The following is a 22,115-nucleotide window of genomic DNA, read 5'->3' on the forward strand; positions in this document are numbered from 1 at the left end:
AGAAAGGCAACTTTATAAATTTTGCACAAAGGCTTGTGAGGGTCCTGTGCCACACAGAGGAGGAAAGGTTGACTTCGAATTAAGCCAGTAGATAAAGCCGTGCTGAAGGAAAAAATTTAGGGAAAAAATCTAGAAATCTAGAAATGGCCAAGAGGCAGCATCAGCTAGGCTGACCATTTACAAAGCTCAATGGTGGATACCAGTTTACAGAATAAGAAATGAAGACAACTGTATCTATCTATCTATCTATCTATCTATCTATCTATCTATCTATCTATCTATCACTCTCTCTCTCTCTCTCTCTCTCTCCCTACCTATCTATCCATCCACCCAACTATCTATCACTTTCTTCCTCCTTCCCTCCTTCCATCTGTTAATTAAATGGTCAAAACTCCTACTATGAATACTATGGAATACTTAGGGAAAGTTTTCTATCTAGGTTTTTTTTTAAAGATTTTATTTATTTATTTGACAGAGAGAGAGAGATAGCAAGAGCAGGAACACAAGCAGCAGGGGTGGGAGAGGGAGAAGCAGGCTCCCCACTGAGCAGGGAGCCCGATGCGGGGCTCATTGCGGGGCTCGATCCCAGGACCCTGGGATCATGACCTGAGCCCAAGGCAGACGCTTAATGACTGAGCCACCCAGGCGCCCCTCTATCTAGGTTTTTAAAAAGTACCATTACACCATCTCATTAATTATCAATCTGAAAGTTATCAACTGTCAAGGACAAATTCTTCATTTGAGGATATTTGAGGGCTATCTATTAATAATACATTCATGTACCAATTTGAACAAGCTATTAGAGTTAAATATTAAATTTATTTTGTATTTTTACTTAAATCATAAAAAGAATATTCTTACCAGTTGCCTTTTGGATTTATAAACTGCTGCACTGCATAGCCAAACTGTTCACTTGAAGGACCGGAAAATATCTTTGCTTCTAGGAGACCAACATTGTATGCCATACAACAATTTAAAATGCCTATTAAGAAAGATGAAAACACAGTCCATATTTACAATTTGTGAATATAAGTTTGTAATATAACTCTCAAAGGCCACTTAAAAAACTTGTTTTATATAATAATTATTCTTCCTATTAGTGTTTACCAAGAAATAATAACTACTGCTTTTTAAGTACTTTTTTGTGGCTCTGGTACCATGCTAAATACTTTATATGCATGATTCATTATCTCATCCATCCTCATAGCATTCCCAGGAGATGATTATTAATATTATATTTGTTTCGCAGAAATTTCTAAGGTTCCTGGGGATAAGTATGTCTCCCAGGTGGAAAGGAATAAGGGTAAGGGCAGGATTTGAACACACGGCTGTCTGATTCAACTTGAATTCTAAAACCACATATTACCTCTAGAGACTCTTAGGTAACTTCAGTTCTGTTTGTCCTTCCTAACACAGTAAGTCTCCAATCTGCCCAAGGGCAGAAGCTGAAGGCTATTTACTTTTTGTCCTAAATTCCCCTGAAGATTTTGATATGGACTCTATATGAAGTATCTGTTGGAAATGCATGGCTTCTTCAAAGGAGGAAGAAAAATCACAGCTCCTTGAAAATTATATCATTTTCTTTCAGAAGAGATCATTTTTGAGGATGAAAATGTAGGGGATGGAGTCCTATCACTTTTATTCCACTGAGAACTGTCAGAAGTGGTTTTGGTTTTTGATGCTTCTTTCTCAGTGCTCGAGAAACGATAATCATTTTCAAAAACAACAGAGACTTTGATAGGATAAGGCCCTGATAGACTTTTTCAAAAAACCTTATTTGTGATGGAAAGGGAATAGGGGAACAAGTAAGGTTGATGGCTGTCAGTCCTTCATTCTGGAGAAAGCAAGCCGGGTGGATATAAATGCCGTCTGTGGCGACGGGGTACGCTTCATCCTGTCTGCCATCAGTGTTTATTTTTGCAGACACTGAAGGCAGAAGTGGGTTCTTTGAAACTGACATCCAAGTTCTATTAATATGTGTTTCTGTGAGAGAATATCCCACTTTCTGGGCAGCAATGAAAGTACAGAGTATTTCATAAATCTATTGTTTCAGGCATGGAAAGGCTGGAGGAAGAGGGCCTGCTCCTCTATGGGGCCTGGGTACTTCTGGGAGCTGATTCTGCGCAGCGCACCAAAGGAATTATGAAGTCAGTGATAAAGCTTTGGGGACTTAAGGTAGTTAATGTGCTTCTCTATGTGCCAAAGTCATTCCACCACAGATTTCTTCATTCAGGAGAGCTCAGCTCATTATTTATTAGAAATATGGTCACCCAGGAAGAGAAGGACAAATAGTAATTTTGAAATACTCTGTGACAAAATCTGCATAGCTCTACATTTGCAAATTTTCTCCTTAACACCTATTTTTCACATGTACCATTCTTCCTTCTTATTTTTCAGGAAATAAAATGCAGAAGAAAATAACATAGCAAATTAATCACGGAACGAGAAATGACATTCAGAATACTGGTGTTTTCAAACAACAGTTTAACTTCACCCCATTGTGCGGAACTCAATAAATGCTATCTAATTATGTTACCAGTTATCTAACATACTAGTAAAAGCTTGGGGAGATGATGTCAAATGCTCCTTCTTTTCTAATGTGTAATGCTGGAAAGGCCATATATGATGCAATGGCATCATTTTAATTAATTAGAACCATTAATTAGACCTCAGCAGATCATGTAATGACACAAAATCACGTTGAAATTCATTTTATCATCTAGCAGTTAAATTTCAATTTATATATGTTATATATAAATATATACTTTATATATTTATATATATAAAGTATATAATATATACTTTATATATTATATATAAATTACTGCCTATATATATGTGTATATATACACATGTATGTTTATACACACATATAGAAAATGTTATTCAAAAATATAAATCAGATCACTTTTCTCTGCTAAAAATATCCCAGTATCTTTTATTATTTTTTTCTTAAGTATAATTAACATACAGTATTATAATAGTTTCAGGCATACAATATAATGCAACAGTTCTGTTCATTATTCAGTGCTGATCTCCCTAAGTGTGCTCTCAGTCCTTTGTAACTATTTCACCCATCCCCTAGTCCACTTTGCCTACCTCCCCTTTGGCAACTACCAGTTTGTTCTCTGCATTTAAGAGTCTGCTTTTCTGTTTGTCTCTTTTTTTTCTTTGTTCATTTGTTTTGTTACTTAAATTCCACATATGAACAAAATCATACGATATTTGTCTTTCTTAGACTGATTTATTTCACCTAGCATTATATCCTCTAGGTCCATCCATGTTGTTGCAAATGGCAAGATTTCATCCTTTTTTTATGTCCGAGTAATATTCCATAGTAGTATTTATGTGTGTGTGTGTGTGTATAAAAATGTGTGTGTATATGTACATGTATATATGTATACGTATATATAAATATACATACACACACACATCTTCTTTATCCATTCATCTATTGATGGACACTTGGGTTGCTTCCATATCTTGGCTATTGTAAATAATGTTGCAATAAACATTGAGATACAGGTATTTTTTCTAATTTGTGTTTTTGTATTCTTTGGGTAAATACCAGTAGTGGAATTACTGGATCAATGGTAACTCTATTTTTAATTTTTTGAGGAAGCTCCATACTGTTTCCCACAGTGGCTGCACAAAATTACATTCCCACAACAGTGCATTAGGGTTCCTTTCTCTCCACATCTTTGCCAACCCTTGTTGTTTCTTGTGTTTTTGATTTTAGCCATTCTGACAGGTGTGAGCTAGTATCTCATTGTAGTTTTGATTTGCATTTCCCTGATGATGAGTGATGTTGAGCATCTTTTCATGTGTTTGTTGGCCATCTGTATGTCATCTTTGGAGAAATGTCTGTTCATGTCTTCTGCCCATTTTTAATTGGATTTTTTTTTTTTGGTGTGGAGTTTTATAAGTTCTTTACACACACACACACACACACACACACACACACACACACACACACACACACCCTGATTGGGTATATCACTTGCAAATATCTTCTCATATTCAGTGGGTTGTCTTTTTGTTTTCTTGATCGTTTCTTTCACTGTGCAGAAGCATTTTATTTTGGTATAGTCCCGATAGTTTAATTTTGCTTTTATTTCCTTTCCCAGGGGAGACATATCTGGAAAAATGTTTCTACAGTGATGACAAACAAATTACTGCCTATGTTTTCTTCTAGGAATTTTATTTTTTCAGGTCTCACATTTAGGTCTTTAATCCATTTTGAGTTTATTTTTGTGTATGGTGTAAGAAAATGGTCCAGTTTCCTTCTTGTGCAAGTAGCTGTTCAGTTTTTCCAACACTATTTGTTGAAGAAACTGTCTTTTTCCTATTTTATGTTCTTGCCTCCTTTGTCATAGAAATATCCCAATGTCTTATCAGTACACTGAGAATAAAATCCAATTTTCTTACCATGGTTTCAAAGGTCATTCATGATGTGACCTTGTGTATCTGGTGACTTCACTTTCGCTACCCTCCTTCCTCACTATGTTCCAGCCACACTGGCTTTCCTTCTGTTCTTTGAGCACAAGCAGCTCATTCTGCTTATGGCCTTTGCAGCTGCCTGACCCACTGCCTACAACATTTTCTTCCCAGCTCAGCATCTATGTCTTGGCATCTATTCATTATTTAGGTCTCTGCTCTCCTTGTAGAGACTTCCCCTGACTCTATCTAGCAGCAACATTCTACTCCATCAATATACCACTATCACAGCACCAATTACCTGAAATTATCTTATGTATCTGCATTATTTTGTGTCTGTCTCTGCCTAGTAAGACCTAAACTCCTTGTAAGCTCAGATTTTATTTCATTTATTCACTCTTATTTTCTCAACACCTAGTATAGTTCATTTGTTGAATGAAATGAATTTTTAATTAACATATGCTCTTCAATGATAATTTGGAATATAGAGAAATTTAGAGGAAGAAAGATCACTCAAAGCCATATCATTTTAATGCAAGTGCCGTGAATTTGGATATATTTCCTTCCAGCATTTTTTCCTCATTTAAACCATAAACTTGTATCATACTCTTTCTTAGTGCTTATGTCTGCATACTTATTCAGAATCACTTCGACTCATTTGATCCCCCATGAAACCTTGTGAAGAAGCAAAATGTAGCTATTATTACCAACGTATAAATAAGGAGGTTAGATACCATTTTTGTTCAGTGTCACACATTTGGTGGCTGAACTCTGAGTCGGGGTCTGGCTCATTTTCTCAACCTTATTGTCCAGAACTTCCTTCATAAATGGTCTGCTCATTTCCTCACTAAATATGTCATTTTCCATTGCCATTCCTTATTCCATTGATCCTAAATCTCTTCTTTCCTGCTAATTCAATCCTCCCCTCAAGACCACGCCTCTTTTGATAAACCTGGACAATCTCAGTTCACTATACTTACTTCTCTTCAGATATATATCTACAACTCACTATCTATGTCATCATTTCACACTTAGCCTGTGATAGCTAATTAGCTTATGTAAATTTATTTATTCATTTATTTAAAGATTTTATTTATTCATTTGAGAGGGAAAGAGACAGAGAGAGCACAAGCAGGGGGAGTGGGAGAGGGAGAAGCAGGCTTCCCACTGAGCAGGGGGCCCGATGCGGGACTCGATCCCAGGACCTGGAGATCATGACCTGAGCCAAAGGCAGATGCTTAACCATCTGAGCCACCCAGCCTCCCCTAGCTTATGTAAATTGAATGTATGTATTCTAATTCAATGTCTATTCCTTCTTTACAGTCCAATTGTGTATAGAAATATGTTTCTATATCTGTTCTTATAACTTTACTGGATAGTATGGAAAATAACAACCATATTTGTTTCATCGTGTTCCCTTCCCCCACAACCATGCCCATATGTCTGAACCCACTAATAAATGGATCATTCAAAACATATTTATCTAGCTCCTTTGTGCCAGGCATTTTCTAGTCCCTGGGGATATAACAATGAACAAAACAGACAAGATCCCTGTTGTCTTTGAGTTTCCTTCTGGTAATTTGAGTAAAAAATAAATAATTACATCGTAATGGGAAGAGTATTAAATTTCAGAGAACTACAAAGAACCCTAAACCAAAAGTTGAGAGAAGGGTAAATCTAAGTTTGAAGGTTTCATGGAAGAGGTGGCAATTAATCTGGACCTTGGAGGATGAGCTGAAATTCACGACATAAAGAGGAAGGCAAAGGTCATTCCAGGCACAAGGAACACCCTGCTCAGCCGTATAGAGATGTGAAAGAGCAGCTCTATTTTCAACTTTTTGAGGAACCTCCATTCTGTTTTCCAGAGTGGCTGCACCAGCTTGCATTCCCACCAACATATAACTCTACAACCCCGCAATTGCATTACTGGGTATTTACCCCAAAGATACAAATGTAGTGATCCGAAGGGGCACCTGCACCCTAATGTTTATAGCAGCAATGTCCACAATAGCCAAACTATGGAAAGAGCCCAGATGTCCATTGACAGATGAATGGATAAAGAAGATGCAGTACACACATACACACACACACACACACACACACACAAACACACACACACACGAATATTATGCAGCCATCAAAAGTGAAATCTTGCCATTTGCAATGACATGGATGGAACTAGAGGGTATTATGCTAAGTAAAATAAATCAATCAGAGAAAGACAATTATATGATCTCAGATATGTGGAATATAAGAAAAAACCCAGAGGATCATAGAGGAAGAGAGGAAAAATAAAATAAGACAAAACCAGAGAGAGAGACAAACCATAAGAGACTCCAAACTGAGGGTTGCTGGAGGGGAGGTGGGTGGGGGGATGGGGTAACTGGGTGATGGGCATTAAGGAGGGCACGTGATGGAATGAGCACTGGGTATTATATAAGACTGATGAATCACAGGCCTGTACCTCTGAAACCAATAATACATTATATGTTAATTGAATTTAAACAAAAATGTTTTTAATTAAAAAAAGAGATGTGAAAGAGAAGAGTATGGGACAAAAAATTGGCACAGAAAGTCATAGATTGTTTCATTAATTTATACATTTCCAATTCTATGTTAGATGCTGTGAGTTTCAAGGTGACTTGAGCTTTACCCTGCCAGGGACACATCATTACCCAAAGTGTAAATCTTACCTCCTTGTCCTTATGTGAATGCTTGTGAGTGCAGTAATAGTGCCGCAAACTCAACATATTTAACAAGGGTGACTTTGTTGTGCATTTGTTGACAGTAATGAAGTCCAAGTACTCTAGAGAATCTCAGTAAAATTTACTGCAAATATAAGCACTGTATCCCCTGGAAGTCTAACTCATTTCCTCTATGTCCACAATCCTCGTTGATTATAACCTGGCTTGTTGCCATTTTCATATCCATAGGCAAATCAGATAGAAAAACCACCCTGATTAATGCAGAATTCGTTTATCTTCCATTCATTAAAATTTTTTTTGAGAACCGCTTGCCCTGAGAATTCCTGCTCATCTCTGAAATAAGTGTTTGGGGAGCCTTAAAATTTAAGAATTGGCTTCAGCAAATATGCAGTTAGTTCTCCCGCTTTATTCTGGAACCAAATTTTAAGTTATAAGATAATTCAAAAGAGAAATATATGTTTGGTGATCACATTAGTTAACCCAGTTTTGTTCTCAAAATGTAGTGGAGCTCAGATAGGAAAAAAAAAATATTTCAAAAACCAGAGCAGAAATAAATGTATAAAACAAAACAGGTCATTCTATATTCAACAACAAAAATTTGGCAGAAGTTTATTGACTTCCAAAATATCCTTGTAAGAGATTAATGATACATATTTGTAGTAAAAGATGGCAGAAGGAGGGTCTAATTTGTGTGGTCAATGCAAAATTTAAACATGTCTACATATGTTGACAGGCTGGTGGGGCAGGCTTTGCATGGAAAGGCTTCATTTGCAAAAAGGTCCAAAGAGATATAAGGGAGGAAGTTCATGTTAAGAGAAGAGAGTCAAGGCCAAAAGCAAGAGGCAGATTTGGGAAGAGTGTGGTGTTTTTAACCAGGGCACTCAGTTTGCACTTTGGCCTATTCCTGCAAATGTATGCTGCATTTCACGGGGGAAATATCTCTGTTAACTAGTAAACAAAAACATAAGAATTCTTCCAGTGATAAAATAACTAAGTCATGGAGACGTAATGTACAGCATGGTGAGTACAGTTAAAAACACTGTATTGTATATTTGACAGTTGCTAAGAAAGTAAATCTTGAAAGTTCCCATCGTAAGAAAAAACTTTGTAATTATGTGTGGTGATGGATATGAACTAGACTTATTGTGGAGACAATTTCACAATACATACTTATATAGAATCATTATGTTGTACACCTAAAAGTAATATGTTATATGTCAATTACATCTCAATAAAAAAAATCTAAATTAATCATTATATAGTTAGATATAGATGTAGATGTAGATCTATAAACTGGTCCTCCCCAGAAGCTGCAGAGGGTTGGCAGGTGCAGGGGCACAGAGCAGTGAGTCAGGCATTGTGGGGGCAGCAGGAAGGTGTAGAAGTCACCAAGACACAGGGGAACACTCTTAGGGGACAGCAACGGTTCCCAGGAAAACTGGGCTTAAGGGTCCAGGAGAAACACTCTCATCTAAATCAGGGACAGGGGAGACTCCAGGTGTGGTCTGTCCTAGAGCAAAATTTCTCTCCATCTGTGGGTCTATGAACCTTGAAAAACCGTGTTGTCTGCTTCTAAAATATAGTGGTAGGACAAGGATGTGACAGACATTTCCATTTCAAAAGGGAGAAATTAGAAGGAATGATGGGTCACAGGTACCAAGAAAGTTTAACCTAGCAGGTCAAATTCCATTAGGCTTCAAGGCCCGAGAATAATCCTCTGCCGCTCAAGGCTCTGTCCCCTGGGTCCACAACAGCTCTACTGGCCTCTGCTTCAGTACTAGGGGGCAGGATTTCTGCTGAAATGACATTCCTAAAAGCTTGTAGGTCTCCTGTGTACACCATGGGGATCTAGGCCATTACACAAGACAGCTCTCCACAGACCTTCTTTGGATAACTCCATCTCTATCCCTGGCCTCTGCCGAAATGGTTGAGAGGATCCATGGATCACATGCCTAATCTGTTCTGCAAAATTTTCCAACCACACCTCTGGCCTTTTCTTCAGAGCAACATTTTCTTAACAATGAGTCTCCTAATATTAGCTTTTATTTTTGTAATCTGGGTAGGCTGAGAGTCTCTCATATCATTATGTTGTTCTGTTTTGTTGAACAGTTTCTTTCTCAATTTATCTCCTTCGTCTTGCATCTTACTACATTCAGTTAGGAAAAAGCGGGGCTGCACCTTCAACATTTTGCTGGGAAATCTCCTCAGCCAAACATCTACGTTCATTGCTTGAAAGCTCTGTTTTCCACACAACTGCAGGACACAATTAGCCCAAGTTTTCTGCCACGAAATAACAAGGATTACCTTCCCTCCTGTTTCCAATAGCATGTTCCTCATTTCCTTCTTGAGAACTTCACCAGAAGCAGCTTCAACATTCCTGTTTCTACCAACGGTCTCCACAAGGCAATCTTCAAAGACCCTCTATCCAAATAAGGTAATATACCCAGATTTTGGGGGCAAGGATGTAGACATATCTTTTGGGGGGCACCATTCAACTTCATACAATGAGTATGCCAAGAATATTAAGATCCTGACTGCTGTTTACCTCGGCCATTTCTCAGGGTCGTGTTTACAGTGAGCAGCCTTGATGGATGAGGTAAGATCTCCCTCCGGGACAAAGAATAGGCTTGTTGACTTCTTGCTGTAAAATAGTAGGTTCCTGTCTTGTAATGCAGCCTAGTGTGGATGCAGGCGTCCATTTGGACCCCTTTACCTAGTTACCATGAGACTTCATGGAGAAGCAAAATGGTTCCTGATGTAAATATGCTCGTGTGCATGCTGCTTGTTGTGCGATAAGAAAGTCCTTTGTCTCTGACTCAGAAATATCGTGTCATCTGTCAGCATCAATGAAACGGTAACAGGCTAATGTATTAACTTGTACCTAGGACGCAATCAAATCCTAGACCTGACAGAGTGGAGAACAAAAATTCCACAGTCAGGAAGTTGGAGGTTGAATGACAATGAAAATGGATACCTCCTGGGAGTTCAGAGAACTCTTGGAATAACATTGTATTTTCCTATAAGGGTGGAATAGGAATTTGAAGGAGTCTTATCTCAATTTTAAGAAATGGAGAGACTCCGATCTACATTTGGGTAATAATTCCCTGCCTCATGGTTTGTGTCTACCTTTATTTTTTTTTAAATTTTTAAAAAGACTTATTTATTTGACACAGAGAGAGAGAGAGAAAGAGAGCGAGCGAGCAAGAGAACACCAGCAGGGGGAGCTGCAGAGGGAGAGAGAGAAGCAGGCTCCTTGCTGAGCGGGAGTCTCAATCCCAGGACCCTGAGATCATGACCTGAGCTGAAGGCAGATGCTTAACCGACTGAGCCACCCAGGCACCCGTGTCTACCTTAAAAAACAAAAAACAAAAAAACAGTGTATGCATGTATCATTTATTTAACAATTACTCTGTGTTCATATTAAAGAAATATGTGCATCACTTCCATGGCCAGAGGTAAATCTATTCATGTATTATTGAGGCTACAGGGGTGTTATGGATGAATTGCATCCCCCAAATTCCTCTGTTGAAACCCCAAGTCCTAATGTGACTATATTTAAAGCTAGGGCCTTTAAGGAGGTAATTAAGGTTAAAAGAGGTCGTAAGGGTAGGACCCTAATCTGATTAAGTCTAGTGTCCATATAAGAAGAGGAAAAGTACCAGAGCGTTCTCTCCCCATGTGATCACTGAGGTAAGGCCGTGTGAGGACACAACAAGAAGGCAGCAGTCCACAAGCCAGAAGGAGAGGTCTCACCACAAACCAACCCTGATGGCCCCTTGGTCTTGGATGAGCAGTCTCCAGAACTGTGAGAAAATAAATTTCTGTTGTTAAAGCCACCCAGTCTATGATACTCTGTTAATGGTAGCCCCAGCAGACTAAGACAGGGAGAAATCAGGTTATATCAGAAATTTTCAAAGTATTATTCTGAGTTTCAAAGATAATTCTGTCAATCCATATATGTGCATATATAAATACAGGAGAGATATATACTAGTTCCACTCTAAAGTTCATATTTTGTGTGGAAAAAAAAAATCCAAGTTTTTTTCCTGACAAAGTAACTGTATCAAGTCTTAGACTACTGTGGCATGTAGTTTGATGATTTTGAGGTCCTTACACATTTTTTGATCTTGCAGGCGATGAACATCTTCAAAATTCTCCTTAAATTTATTTATTATGACTTAGTGCCTCCTGATAACTCAATAGATTCTCTTTTTTTCATAAAGATGTCATCTGGCAGTCTCACTGTCTCCTAGTGGCCAAGAGGACTTGGGAATACCCACTCATCAATCCGCTTCCTATTTTCACAGTTTATTTCTAAATTCCTTCTGTGTAAAAGGAGAAATTCTCCTTCTCTCTCTCTCTCTCTCATTCTCTCTCTCACAGAATAGCATTTTTGTGCATTTAGCAAGTCAATGCCTGCTGAATAACCTGCTCAGTAACAAGATATGCCTCACATATCCTGAGGCAATGTATGGAAACAACACGCATAACTGAAGTGAATATTTCCTCCATTAAATCTCTGTTCACAGGCCACTTCTCTATAAACTTGGGTTCTGGTCTTCCCCTACCATTCAAGCCTGCATACACCCTTCTTCTAACTCCCTTGATACTTGCCATTTGCATCTCTTGTGGTGGTGTACTGCCTTAAAATGTTACTCCACTGTTCTTGTGTGTGAGTTCTTCCTGGAGAACTGTGTCATCATTCCCTCCCCTGTCTGATCTCACCTCCTGCCCTATCCCCTCAGCCCACTCAGCTGGACTCTGGCTCTTCCTTAAATACACTCTGACCACCGGCCTTTTGCATTCAGTCCCTCGGCATGGAATATTCTTTCCCCAGAAAGCGTCACCTTCACTCTCACTGCCCTTCTGTTTGCGTCAAACACCAATCTATCAGAGCTGTCTTTCCTCACCACCTGTGGCGGTCAGGGGGCTCCCAATGATCCATATCTGCTGCTATTCATGCCTTTGTGTGACCCTCTCCCCTGTGACTTTAAACCAATAGAATTGAAGATTCAAAACATAGAATTGAAGTCTAGGATAGATCACTTCTGTGATTATATTACATAAGACGGTAACTTCTGTCTTGCTAGCAGATACTTTCTTTGTCTTTGATGAAGCAAAGAGATGCACAGGGAAAGGAAACTCAGGGCAGCCTCCAGTGGGAGCCAGAGAGGAATGGAGGCCCTCAGTCCAACAGCCCTGGAGAAAATTAATTCTGCCAATAATCAAAGTGAGCAGAAGTGGATCCTTCCTCAGCGGAGCATTCAGATGAGGCCCCAGCCCTGGCCCACATCGTGAGTGCAGTTTTAAGAGATACCCTGATGCAGAGGACTCCAGTGAAGCCAGGCCCAAATTCCTGACCCACAGAAATTGTAAGATAATAAACGTATATTATTTTAAGTCACTGCCTGTGCGGTAATTTGTTATGTTGTCATAGATAACTAATACCTAAGCCCCCGTAAAATGATACCTGCCCGTTTCCCAGCCCCTGCCGGGTATTCTCTATCCCCCTTATTCCGCTGTGTTTTGAATAATGCATCACTACCACCTCACATGTTATACATCTATCTCTTTTATTTGTCTGCCTCCCTCATTAGAATCTGTACAGGGAGATCTGAGTTTTGTTGGAATTGAAACTTCTACGATTTGGGGCAGAGTGACTCTAAGGAAAAAAAATTACAAAATTATGAAACAAAATTCAGGTATTAAATACTTAATTAGGATGAGAAAAGCAATCCTAGCAAGTTACATATTTTTCAAAGCTGAAAAATCTGAAAAAACAATATATATTTTACTGATTGCCTAACATACTTCTGTAATACCTTTTCCTACAGTTTTTGGCCTCCATATCTTTTAATCACCTCTCCACTTGACAATTTATGAAATCATATTTTCTAAAAAGTATTCAATATGTTTTGGCATGGTAAGTTGAAACTTTTTTAAAAAAGATTTATTTATTTGTTTTTTAGAAGGGTGGGTGGGAAGGGGCAGAGGGAGAGAGAGTCTTAAGCAGACTCTACACTGAGCACAGAGCCTGACTCAGGGCTTGATCCCATAACCCCAAGATCACGACCTGAGCCCAAACCAAGAGTAGGATGCTCAACCAACTGCACCACTCAGGTGCTCAGGCATGCTAAGTTGAATCTTAAAAAATGTTTATTATTTATAGTTAAGAGAAGTTCCTTTCATTTTATAATTCCTATTTGTAATGTCATGGGAATGTTTAGGACTGTTTTCCAATATCATACAGGAGCTATAATATTTTAAGTTCCCTCAAGTTTTCTTTACAGGGATTAATCCAGAAAATCTTTGAATTGGTGACATTTCTCAACCACTTTGTTGTTGACATCTTTGTTGAAATATGTTAGGGCACAAAAGAGACAGTGACCTCAACTTTCTCAGGTCAGGCTGTGTGAACACTTGGGAAGGGGCCTGCAGAGTGAGGGTCCCTGAAACTTAAGCTTCTCTTGTTTTATGGTAAATCTGTTTTTGTCCCTAACAGTAGGGAATCTGCCTATGTTGTTTACTGCTGTATTCCCCAGTATTCAGAAGAGTGCCCAGTCCATGGTTATGGATCAATCATAATCAACTGAATTGACAAACTGCTGATTGTTTCACCTTCTATCTAACAATCACATATAAGGGGAGATCAATATCTAACAATAACATATAATGGGAGATCAATAAAGACCAGCTTAGTTAATAAATATGAGTTCTGGACTGGTTCAAAGGAAGATGCTTGAATGCAGGCTACTGAGAAGATACACAGATAGATGGATGAAAAGGTAGATTAGTAAATATGTATATATACCTAGACATACAGACATAGACGTACAGACATATGTACAGACAAATATACAGACAGATTTTATTTTCTATTTAGAATTTTAGAGAACATTTAACTTTGTTTCATTTATCTAGCTATAGGTGAACCCTAAAAAGAAGATGGACTATTTGGGGGGTGATGGGGTAGCAGAAGTATGCCAGTGCTAGAAGTATAAGGATTTTTTTTTAACTGAAAAATCCACATACTGGGCAAGACCAACAGTATCTCATAGTGCCTAAGAGCTTAGGGTTTGAATAGCTCTGTGATCTTGGGCAAGTTCCTCATCCTAAATAAGCCACCACTTTTTCACCTGTGAAATAGATATGACACACAAATCTACCTCATCGTGATCAGACAACACATTTAAAACTCTCAACCCAGTGCCTAGCAAGTGGGTTGTAAAGACAGCTGATTTTGTTTGTTTTGTTTTGTTCACTATTAATATCATTATATGTTACCAAGGATAGCACGATTTTTGTGAAATTTATAAAGACATACCAATTTGTGATCCCACCTTCACCTCTACCATGAAAAGCATATTCTAAATGAATTTCCACTTAAGTTTTTGAGAACTGGTGTATATCAGGTAGGAGGATGACACATTACTGCATTTTGCTGAGGCATACCCTGAGTATACCACAAAAGCCATCAGTTGGTGGATCCTTCAGGAAGTCGCACAATCAGGAAGTGGGGCTACTCAGATCCTGACTTTAAACTTTGGAAACAGACTTCAAACTCTAAAGTGTAGCTAATTATTATTTAGAATATTTATGACAATGACAAATGGTCATAGGTCACATTAGATCATTTGAACACATACACAACCACAGGAACTCATTTTCAATAGCATTGTCTTCATGCTAAAAGGACAAAAATGCAGAAATAATGTAGAAAGCCCTCTCCTGCCCCTAAAAAAAACACAAAGCAAGTAAACTTGGAAATTATAGGCTCTCTAGAAATGACCATATACCGTATACAGATTTAAGCTCTGTGATGGCTGGCTTATAGCTACGGTGCTTGAAAAAAAAAAAAAAGTTGTGCAAAATCCAAAAGCATAAGATGACCTTTACAACTGTTTTGGACTACAGCAGCCTAACATTTTTCTGATTTCATTAAGAAAAATGCAATTTTTCCTTAAAAGGCTGTTTTCAGTGTTATATTTAAATTCAGTAAGGACCTAGGTGCTACCCTTTACCTCCACAGGTGATGTTAGAATTGAAAAGCAGAGCTCCTGAGGGGCTGCCTTGAATCCTCCACAATTCCCCCAGGGTCTGACACAGCTGCTATCGGATAGGCCTACATAAAGTTCCTTAAACAGATCTCTTCAATAAATGAATGATGATAAAAATAGATGAATACCAAGTATATGGACCTTTAAAAAATAGCATCATATATGCTTTTCCAGTTTGCAAAGCACTTTGCTGTTCGTAATCTCCTTTAATCCTCCCATTGACCCAGAAATGTAGGGAATAGTTCGCCTGTGATATGCAAAGTCACTGGGAAAAATGGCATTTAGTTTACTCTTCAGTGCTGGAGTTCTTGCCACAAGGCCACGAACATTAAATGTGCCTAATACGGGCACACTTTGTTGTACTGCACTTCACTTTATTGAGCTTTAGGTTGCGGTTTTTCCGATGGAAGGACTGTGGCAACCCTGTGTCTAGCAAGTCTATTGGTTACATTTTTTCCAACAGCATTTGCTCACTTCATGTCTCTGTGTCATATTTTGGTAATTCTTGCAATATTTTAAACTTTTCCACTATTATTATATTTGTTATGGTGATCTGTGATCAGTGATTACGACTTGCTGAAAGCTCAGATGATGATGAGCACTTTTTAGCAATAAAGTATTTTAAAATTAAGGCATGTACTTTTTGGGGACATAATGTTATCACACACTTAAGAGATGACAGTATAGTCTAAACATAACTTTTGTATACACTGGAAAACAAAAAAAATTCACTTTATTGCAATATTTGCTTTATTGTGGGGGTCTAGAACTGAAGCCCCATTATCTCTGAGGTACATCTGTACATATTTGTTTAGTGTAGTGGTTCTCAGCTGGGAGAATTTTGTTCCTTGGGGGCATTTTGTAATGTCTGGACCTATTTTTGGTTGTCACACTTGGGGGCTGGTGGCTACTAGCATCTAGTGGGTGAAGCCCAGTGATGCTGCTCAACATCCTACAGTGCACAGGACAGCCCCTCCACCCACCCCCACCTGCCCTTCAGGAATTATCTGGCCCCAATGTCAATAATGCCCATGTTGAGCAACTCTGATGTAAACAATGAACTGTCTTGTAAGCACCATTAAGTTGATTAAGTTACTGTGGTGGTTTTAAAATCTGTCTGGGAATTACTTGACACTCTTCCCATCAAGAGAATAAGTCTCCTTCCTCAGAATCTAGACAAGACTTTATGATTGCTTTGATGAATAGAGGCAGTTGCATGATTTCTGAGTCTATGTTAGAAAAGGCCATGCAGTTTCTGCCAGTTTCGCGGGGGAGGGAACCCACAAGCCTTTGGATCCCTGAGTCATCCTGCAGGAAGTCAAGCTATCAGGGGGTGCCATGAGGGCAAGGCCCCTGATGGGGCCACACAAAGAGAGAGCTGCCCGCCCTCTGACAGTAACCACATGAGAAACCTCAGGCCAGAACTGCCCAGCCAAGCTATTCCCAAAGTCCTACTCAAGAAACCATGAGAGATAACAAATGATGGTTGTCATTTTAAGCCACTAAGTTTTAGGGTGAGGGCTTACATGGCAAAAGCTAACCAGAACAATCTCCAAATTTGGTTGCTTGAAGTCAAGTGCTCTGGCAAACAGAATGTCCTCTCTTTCCCCCTAAATGGGTCTGACCCATGGAAGCATGGAAATCTTAATTAGAGGTCTGCCACTCCCTAAGTGAAATAGATTATAATCAGCCTATGGGAAATAGGTCACCAAGGGTGGGGGGTTGTCAAAGAGATTTTCAGAAGAAATTCTGAAGAGCATTTTGAAATGATGGACAGCACACTGCAGGCTGGAGTCTTGGGCTTCAGTCATTTCAAAAACTGATTATTATTAAACTGAGGCATTTACTAGATGATCTCTTGATGTTGTTCTAGGCCTAAATTCTAGAATACCCTAATCTACACATATTTTTCAAAAGACAGGCATTTTTACCTTGTAACTTAAAAGGTACACCCTAATGACTATAAAGAATGAAGCATCACTTTACATCTACCAAACTAAAAAAAGTTAAAAAGAAACTACAAAAGGTGAACTAAAACCTAATGTTGGTGAAATTTGTAAATCCACACATTATTGAGGCCTACACTGTTCACTCCACAACAAGAGCTAAAAAATACAAATAATCTTTGACCCAGTAATGCCCCCTCTGGAAACTGTCCAAAAGGAAAAAGGAAAGAAAAAGCTTCTTGCACAATGATATTTATAGCCACATTATTTACAATAGGGGAAAAAGCCCACAGGAAACAACCTAAATATCCAACAATGAAACAATAGTTAGCCATGATATGGCAGGATGCATTAATGCAAAGCTGTAAATATGAAGCCCGTGTAGAAATGTACAAAAGATATCAAGTGAAAAAAAGTATATTTTTTACCGATCATTTCCATATATATGGTAAGTGTATCTATAAAAAGTTACTTTCACACTTATAAATGTCAAAAGAGAGAAATACAAATACTTTTTCTGTTGAGATGACTATTTTTGTATGTGTCATTTTTCTATAAGGATATTAAAACATTCAGCTTTAATATTCTGAAACTAGTAATCAAGTTTAATATTTCAATGGACTTATGTACCTCACAGTTATCTGAATTCTAGTTTTGTGTTTATTTTTGTATTTTTTAAAAATTTTATTTATTTATTTGTCAGAGAGAGAGAGAGAGAGCACAAGCAGGGGGAGTGGCAGGCAGAGGGAGAAGCAGGCTCCCCGCTGAGCAAGGAGCCTGACACGGGACTCGATCCCAAGACCCTGGGATCATGACCTGAGCCAAAGGCAGACAATTAACTGACTGAGCCACCCGGATGTCCCTAGTTTTAGGTTTATTTAAAAAAAATTTTTTTTACCAATCGAGATGCCTGGGTGGCTCAGTCATTAAGTGTCTGCCTTCGGCTCAGGTCATGGTCCCAGGGTCCTGGGATCGAGCCCCGCATCGGGCTCCCTGCTTGGCGGGAGCCTGCTTCTCCCTCTCCCACTCCCCCTGCTTGTGTTCCCACTCTCGCTGTGTCTCTCTGTCAAATAAATAAATAAAATCTTTAAAAAAATTTTTTTTTAACCAATCATTTTTTTGAGCACTTACTATATGCCAGGTCTTGGGAATACTGGGGTAAATAGGATCGAGGGTGATTTTAAAGAAGGCATTCAGTGGAAGAGAGAGTCCACTGAAGCTAAATTATGGGTGCTGCTTTACAAGAAGAGAGTAGGGAGAGACAGCACTTTGGGGACAAAAGGAAGTCTGACCGTGCTCACGCTTTGATTCATCTTGTTAACTTGTCAACAGAGCTAGCCCAGGTGGACATTGCAAGGCCAAGAAGAGACATTTTAAAAGTAAACAAACTCTGCCAAAGAAGTGAAGAAAGAAAAAGATCGATGAAAGAAATATTTTAGCCAATTCAGATAAATCTGCACGTAGAGGCTTTTTTGCATATTCTAATTGGAAAGAACTAGGAAGTTTTCCACTCGGCCTTCGTTCAGAAAGCGCACCTTTCCTCCCTGTATGACAGGAGTTGCCACACACGTCTCAGATTGTCATCACTCACTCAACAAAATTCAGCTGGGCCCAAGTGAAAAGGACATGGGCCCTTAGAATTTGCGATCAATGGGGGTGAGAGCTGAGTAAATGGATTTTTGAAATAGAAAGTGACAAGTGCTATGAACATGCGGGGAACACCCAAACTGAATTGGGGTTGGGAAGGTTTCCTGGGGCGCATGAGCCTCAATGCCACTGACACATAAATGATGTGCAGAAGATGGGTTGGGGGATAGAGAGTATTTCACAAAGAGAGAACACAGACAAAGGTGAGAGACTGTGAGGATTGAACTCTTAAAAAGGGTTAAGGCCATATCTCACTTAGACCATAACCAAAAAGTAATGATAAAATGATGTCTGATAATTTCGGGGCAAAAATTAAATACTGTGATGATAAAGGGGTTTCTTAATTACTATGTGCTATGGTCTGAATGCTTGTGTCCCCCTTCCCCACCCTAACTTCATATGTTGAAATCCTAACCCCCAAAGATGATGGTGTTAGGGAGTGGGGCCTTTGAGAGGTGCTTAGGCTTCACCCTCATGAATGGGATTGGTGCCTTATAAAAGAGGCTCCAGAGAGACTCCAGCCCCTTCCACCAGCTTCGAACAAGGGGAGGCCTCTTGCCAGAAACGTTACCAACCTGGTGCCTCGATGCTGGACTTCCAGCCTCTAGAATCATGAAAGCCACCCAGTCTGTGGTATTTGTTCTAGAAATCCAAATGGACTAAGACACTATGACCTTTACATAAATTATTTATTTAATCATCTTTCAAATTTTTTATTAAGGCTTTTTTATTCAAGCTATTACGTTTTTATGCTGAAAAGTAAATAAAGATCACATGGAAGTATCCCAATTTCCAAGGCTAAGTTATTCTTTTTTTTCCCCCTCAACAATGTTAATAAGTACATGGAAAAACTAAGTCAATTGTTCTGAGAGATCTGTTTATACACTAGCATTTGGAATATGGCTTTGGAAAGGTTATAGAAGCCCAAAGATTCAGTGTCCATATTCTAACAAGCATCCATGAAGCTATTTGGTAAGGACCTGAAGGTAACTGGTCAACAATTTGGAATAGAGTTATCTGACTGAGCTGACCAGAAGCCAGCTTGTATTCAGTCTGCATTTCTACACGGTATCCATGGGAATGAGATCAGGCGTGCACAAAGACAAACAAAGGCCACCTTCAAATGAATGAGAGGGAATGACAACTGTCAATGTTCAAGGCATCCATGGGCGCAAGAGCTTTGCTCAGGCTTTTCAAAACACAATGAAATAATCTCTTATGCTGACAATACAGTGTCCATCACTCCTTTATTTCCACGGCTTTGTTTAAACATTCACCTCATTTTTATACAGAAAGCTTTTCAATGATCAGGAGTTATGTATGGCTTCTGTGGTAAAAACTGTCTCTAGTCACTTTAAACTCCTGAAAGGAAGAACTGCAGTTACTCTTTCAGAACATAGAATAATAATGCGGAAATTTTCACCAACAAAATTGCACAGTTGCGGTGAACTGTTTGGACAACAGAGCAGACAACTCTTTCAAAGGAAGAACAATATATTTGAAAACCATTAACAGTCCCAATATTCTGTGGCCCTGAAAACATTAGCAAAATATGCAGTTCAAGTTTGTACTGGTTAGTTAATGTGATTTATATGTACAAGAGTCAGCAGGCACAGACTGGAAAAAATATTTGACTATAAGTACTTTGAACTAATGATAACTTTAACAAAATTAAGAATCGGCATTAATTTCTTTTCTAATTTGTATGATTAAATGAAAACGTTTTAAAACACTTTGAAGACACCGCTGAGTTACACAGAATAAAAGGCTTTAATATCTTACTAACAGAACCTTTCAAAGCCAGCTCTAATTCTCTGTGTTCTATGGGACTATGATTTCTGAAAAGATGACTTTGAGGATATTTATTATACTGGATAGAAATAAAGAACTAAAAGCTTAACTGGAGAAACCTATCTATAACTCTAAAAAAACTTCTTTGTTTCTTCAGAAATCTGACGAAAGCACAGATACTAATTCTGCAACCAGAGTTTGAACACTGTTATATATTATGCACCCTAAAAACCATGCAAAGCTTATTAATTACAGCTATTTTAGCATGGTAAGTCTGCTCTGAAACAGAAATAGATACGAGGGCTCCCTCATCAGTCCAAGCAGCCACCCTGGAGGGTGGGGGCTGCCAATTCCCACGTCTGGGCTGTCTCCCTCTGCACCCCTCAAAGTCATCAACTTCGCCTCTGTCTCATCAGTTCATGTCTTCTCCATGTCAGACCCCAGAACCCACTCTGCCTTCCTTCAAATGGGCATCTGTGGCTTCGAAGCTGTTGCCAGAGCTGCTGCTGTTGTGGTCCTACAATTCTGCTCCCCCTTTCCCTCTGACGACCCCTTTGCATTGGATGTCAGCACTGGTCCTTTCCCCCAGTCTCTCCCCGGCTAGGGACTCCTGCCACATATACAGATGCCTCAATGCAGTTCTCAAAATTCACAAGTAGACCATGCAATAACGTAAGTAATAGAAGTAAAAAAAAAAACCCCAAAAACCTCATTATAATCATTTTTATGCAAGTCTCTCCCATGTTTGTTGGTTTGTTCATGCAAGTCTCTCCCGAACTGTCCCTCTGCCACTCCCTCTCCTCTTTTAGTGCCTAACTTCCGGAGGCTGCCTGCATTTCCTCACAGTGCACTGACTCCTCAGCCCATGCCCCTCTGGCTTCAGCTTTTCGCCCCATGGAGACTGCCCTCGTCAAGGGTGTCCGACATGTTTGACTTCTGTGAAGAAGCTGATCCTGCCGACCAACTCTTCCCTCTCAAGATATTTGTGTGGCCCCCTACTTCCTGCAGCCTTCTTTCTGCTTACTACTCCCACTGCTCCTCTCTCCCTGGCTCCTCCTCTTCCTCATCTGACTCCATCAGGTAATCCCTCCTGTTGTGGCCAAAGCTGTCTTCTGGTCTCTGCCTGACTCACCAACACCATGTCCTCAATGACTCTAGTTGCCTCTGGCTCCCAAATCTCTACCCCCTGTTGTTCTCTCTCCTGCTTCTAATACTGCTGTATATGTAACGATCTACCTGCTAGACATGTGCACCCGGATGTCTCAAACAACCCGTCAAGGTGAACTGATTATCTTTTTCATCTAAGTTGCCTTTTCTCCTTCCCTTCCCCATCTGAGCAGCAGCTCACTGAGCTCTCTACAGCCAAAACCTAGGCCTCAGTCTTATCTTCTCCCTCACTTGCTGCCACCATAGTAAATCCTTCAGCAAATCCTGTCCACTCTCCCTAACTACATTTCAAATCTGTCCCCTGTGATCTTTCTCTACTGCTACTGAATTTTGCACCATCATCCCCCAATTGTGTACTAAGCTAA

General features: G+C 39.3%; 1 protein-coding gene across 1 annotated transcript in view; it reads right to left on the bottom strand.

The window, feature by feature from the left end:
- The window catches only part of ITGA2 (integrin subunit alpha 2), a 105,719-nt gene that overhangs the window by 78,087 nt on the left and 5,517 nt on the right, over positions 1 to 22,115 (bottom strand). The window contains exon 2 of the mRNA XM_025867296.2: positions 862 to 982. Coding sequence (XP_025723081.1) covers positions 862 to 982 — 121 coding nt within the window. The remainder of the gene's footprint in view (positions 1 to 861; positions 983 to 22,115) is intronic.

This window comes from Callorhinus ursinus, unplaced genomic scaffold (assembly GCF_003265705.2).
Source record: "Callorhinus ursinus isolate GAN/ISIS: 27379988/994484 unplaced genomic scaffold, GSC_fseal_2.0 scaffold3, whole genome shotgun sequence".
Lineage (NCBI taxonomy): Eukaryota > Metazoa > Chordata > Mammalia > Carnivora > Otariidae > Callorhinus > Callorhinus ursinus.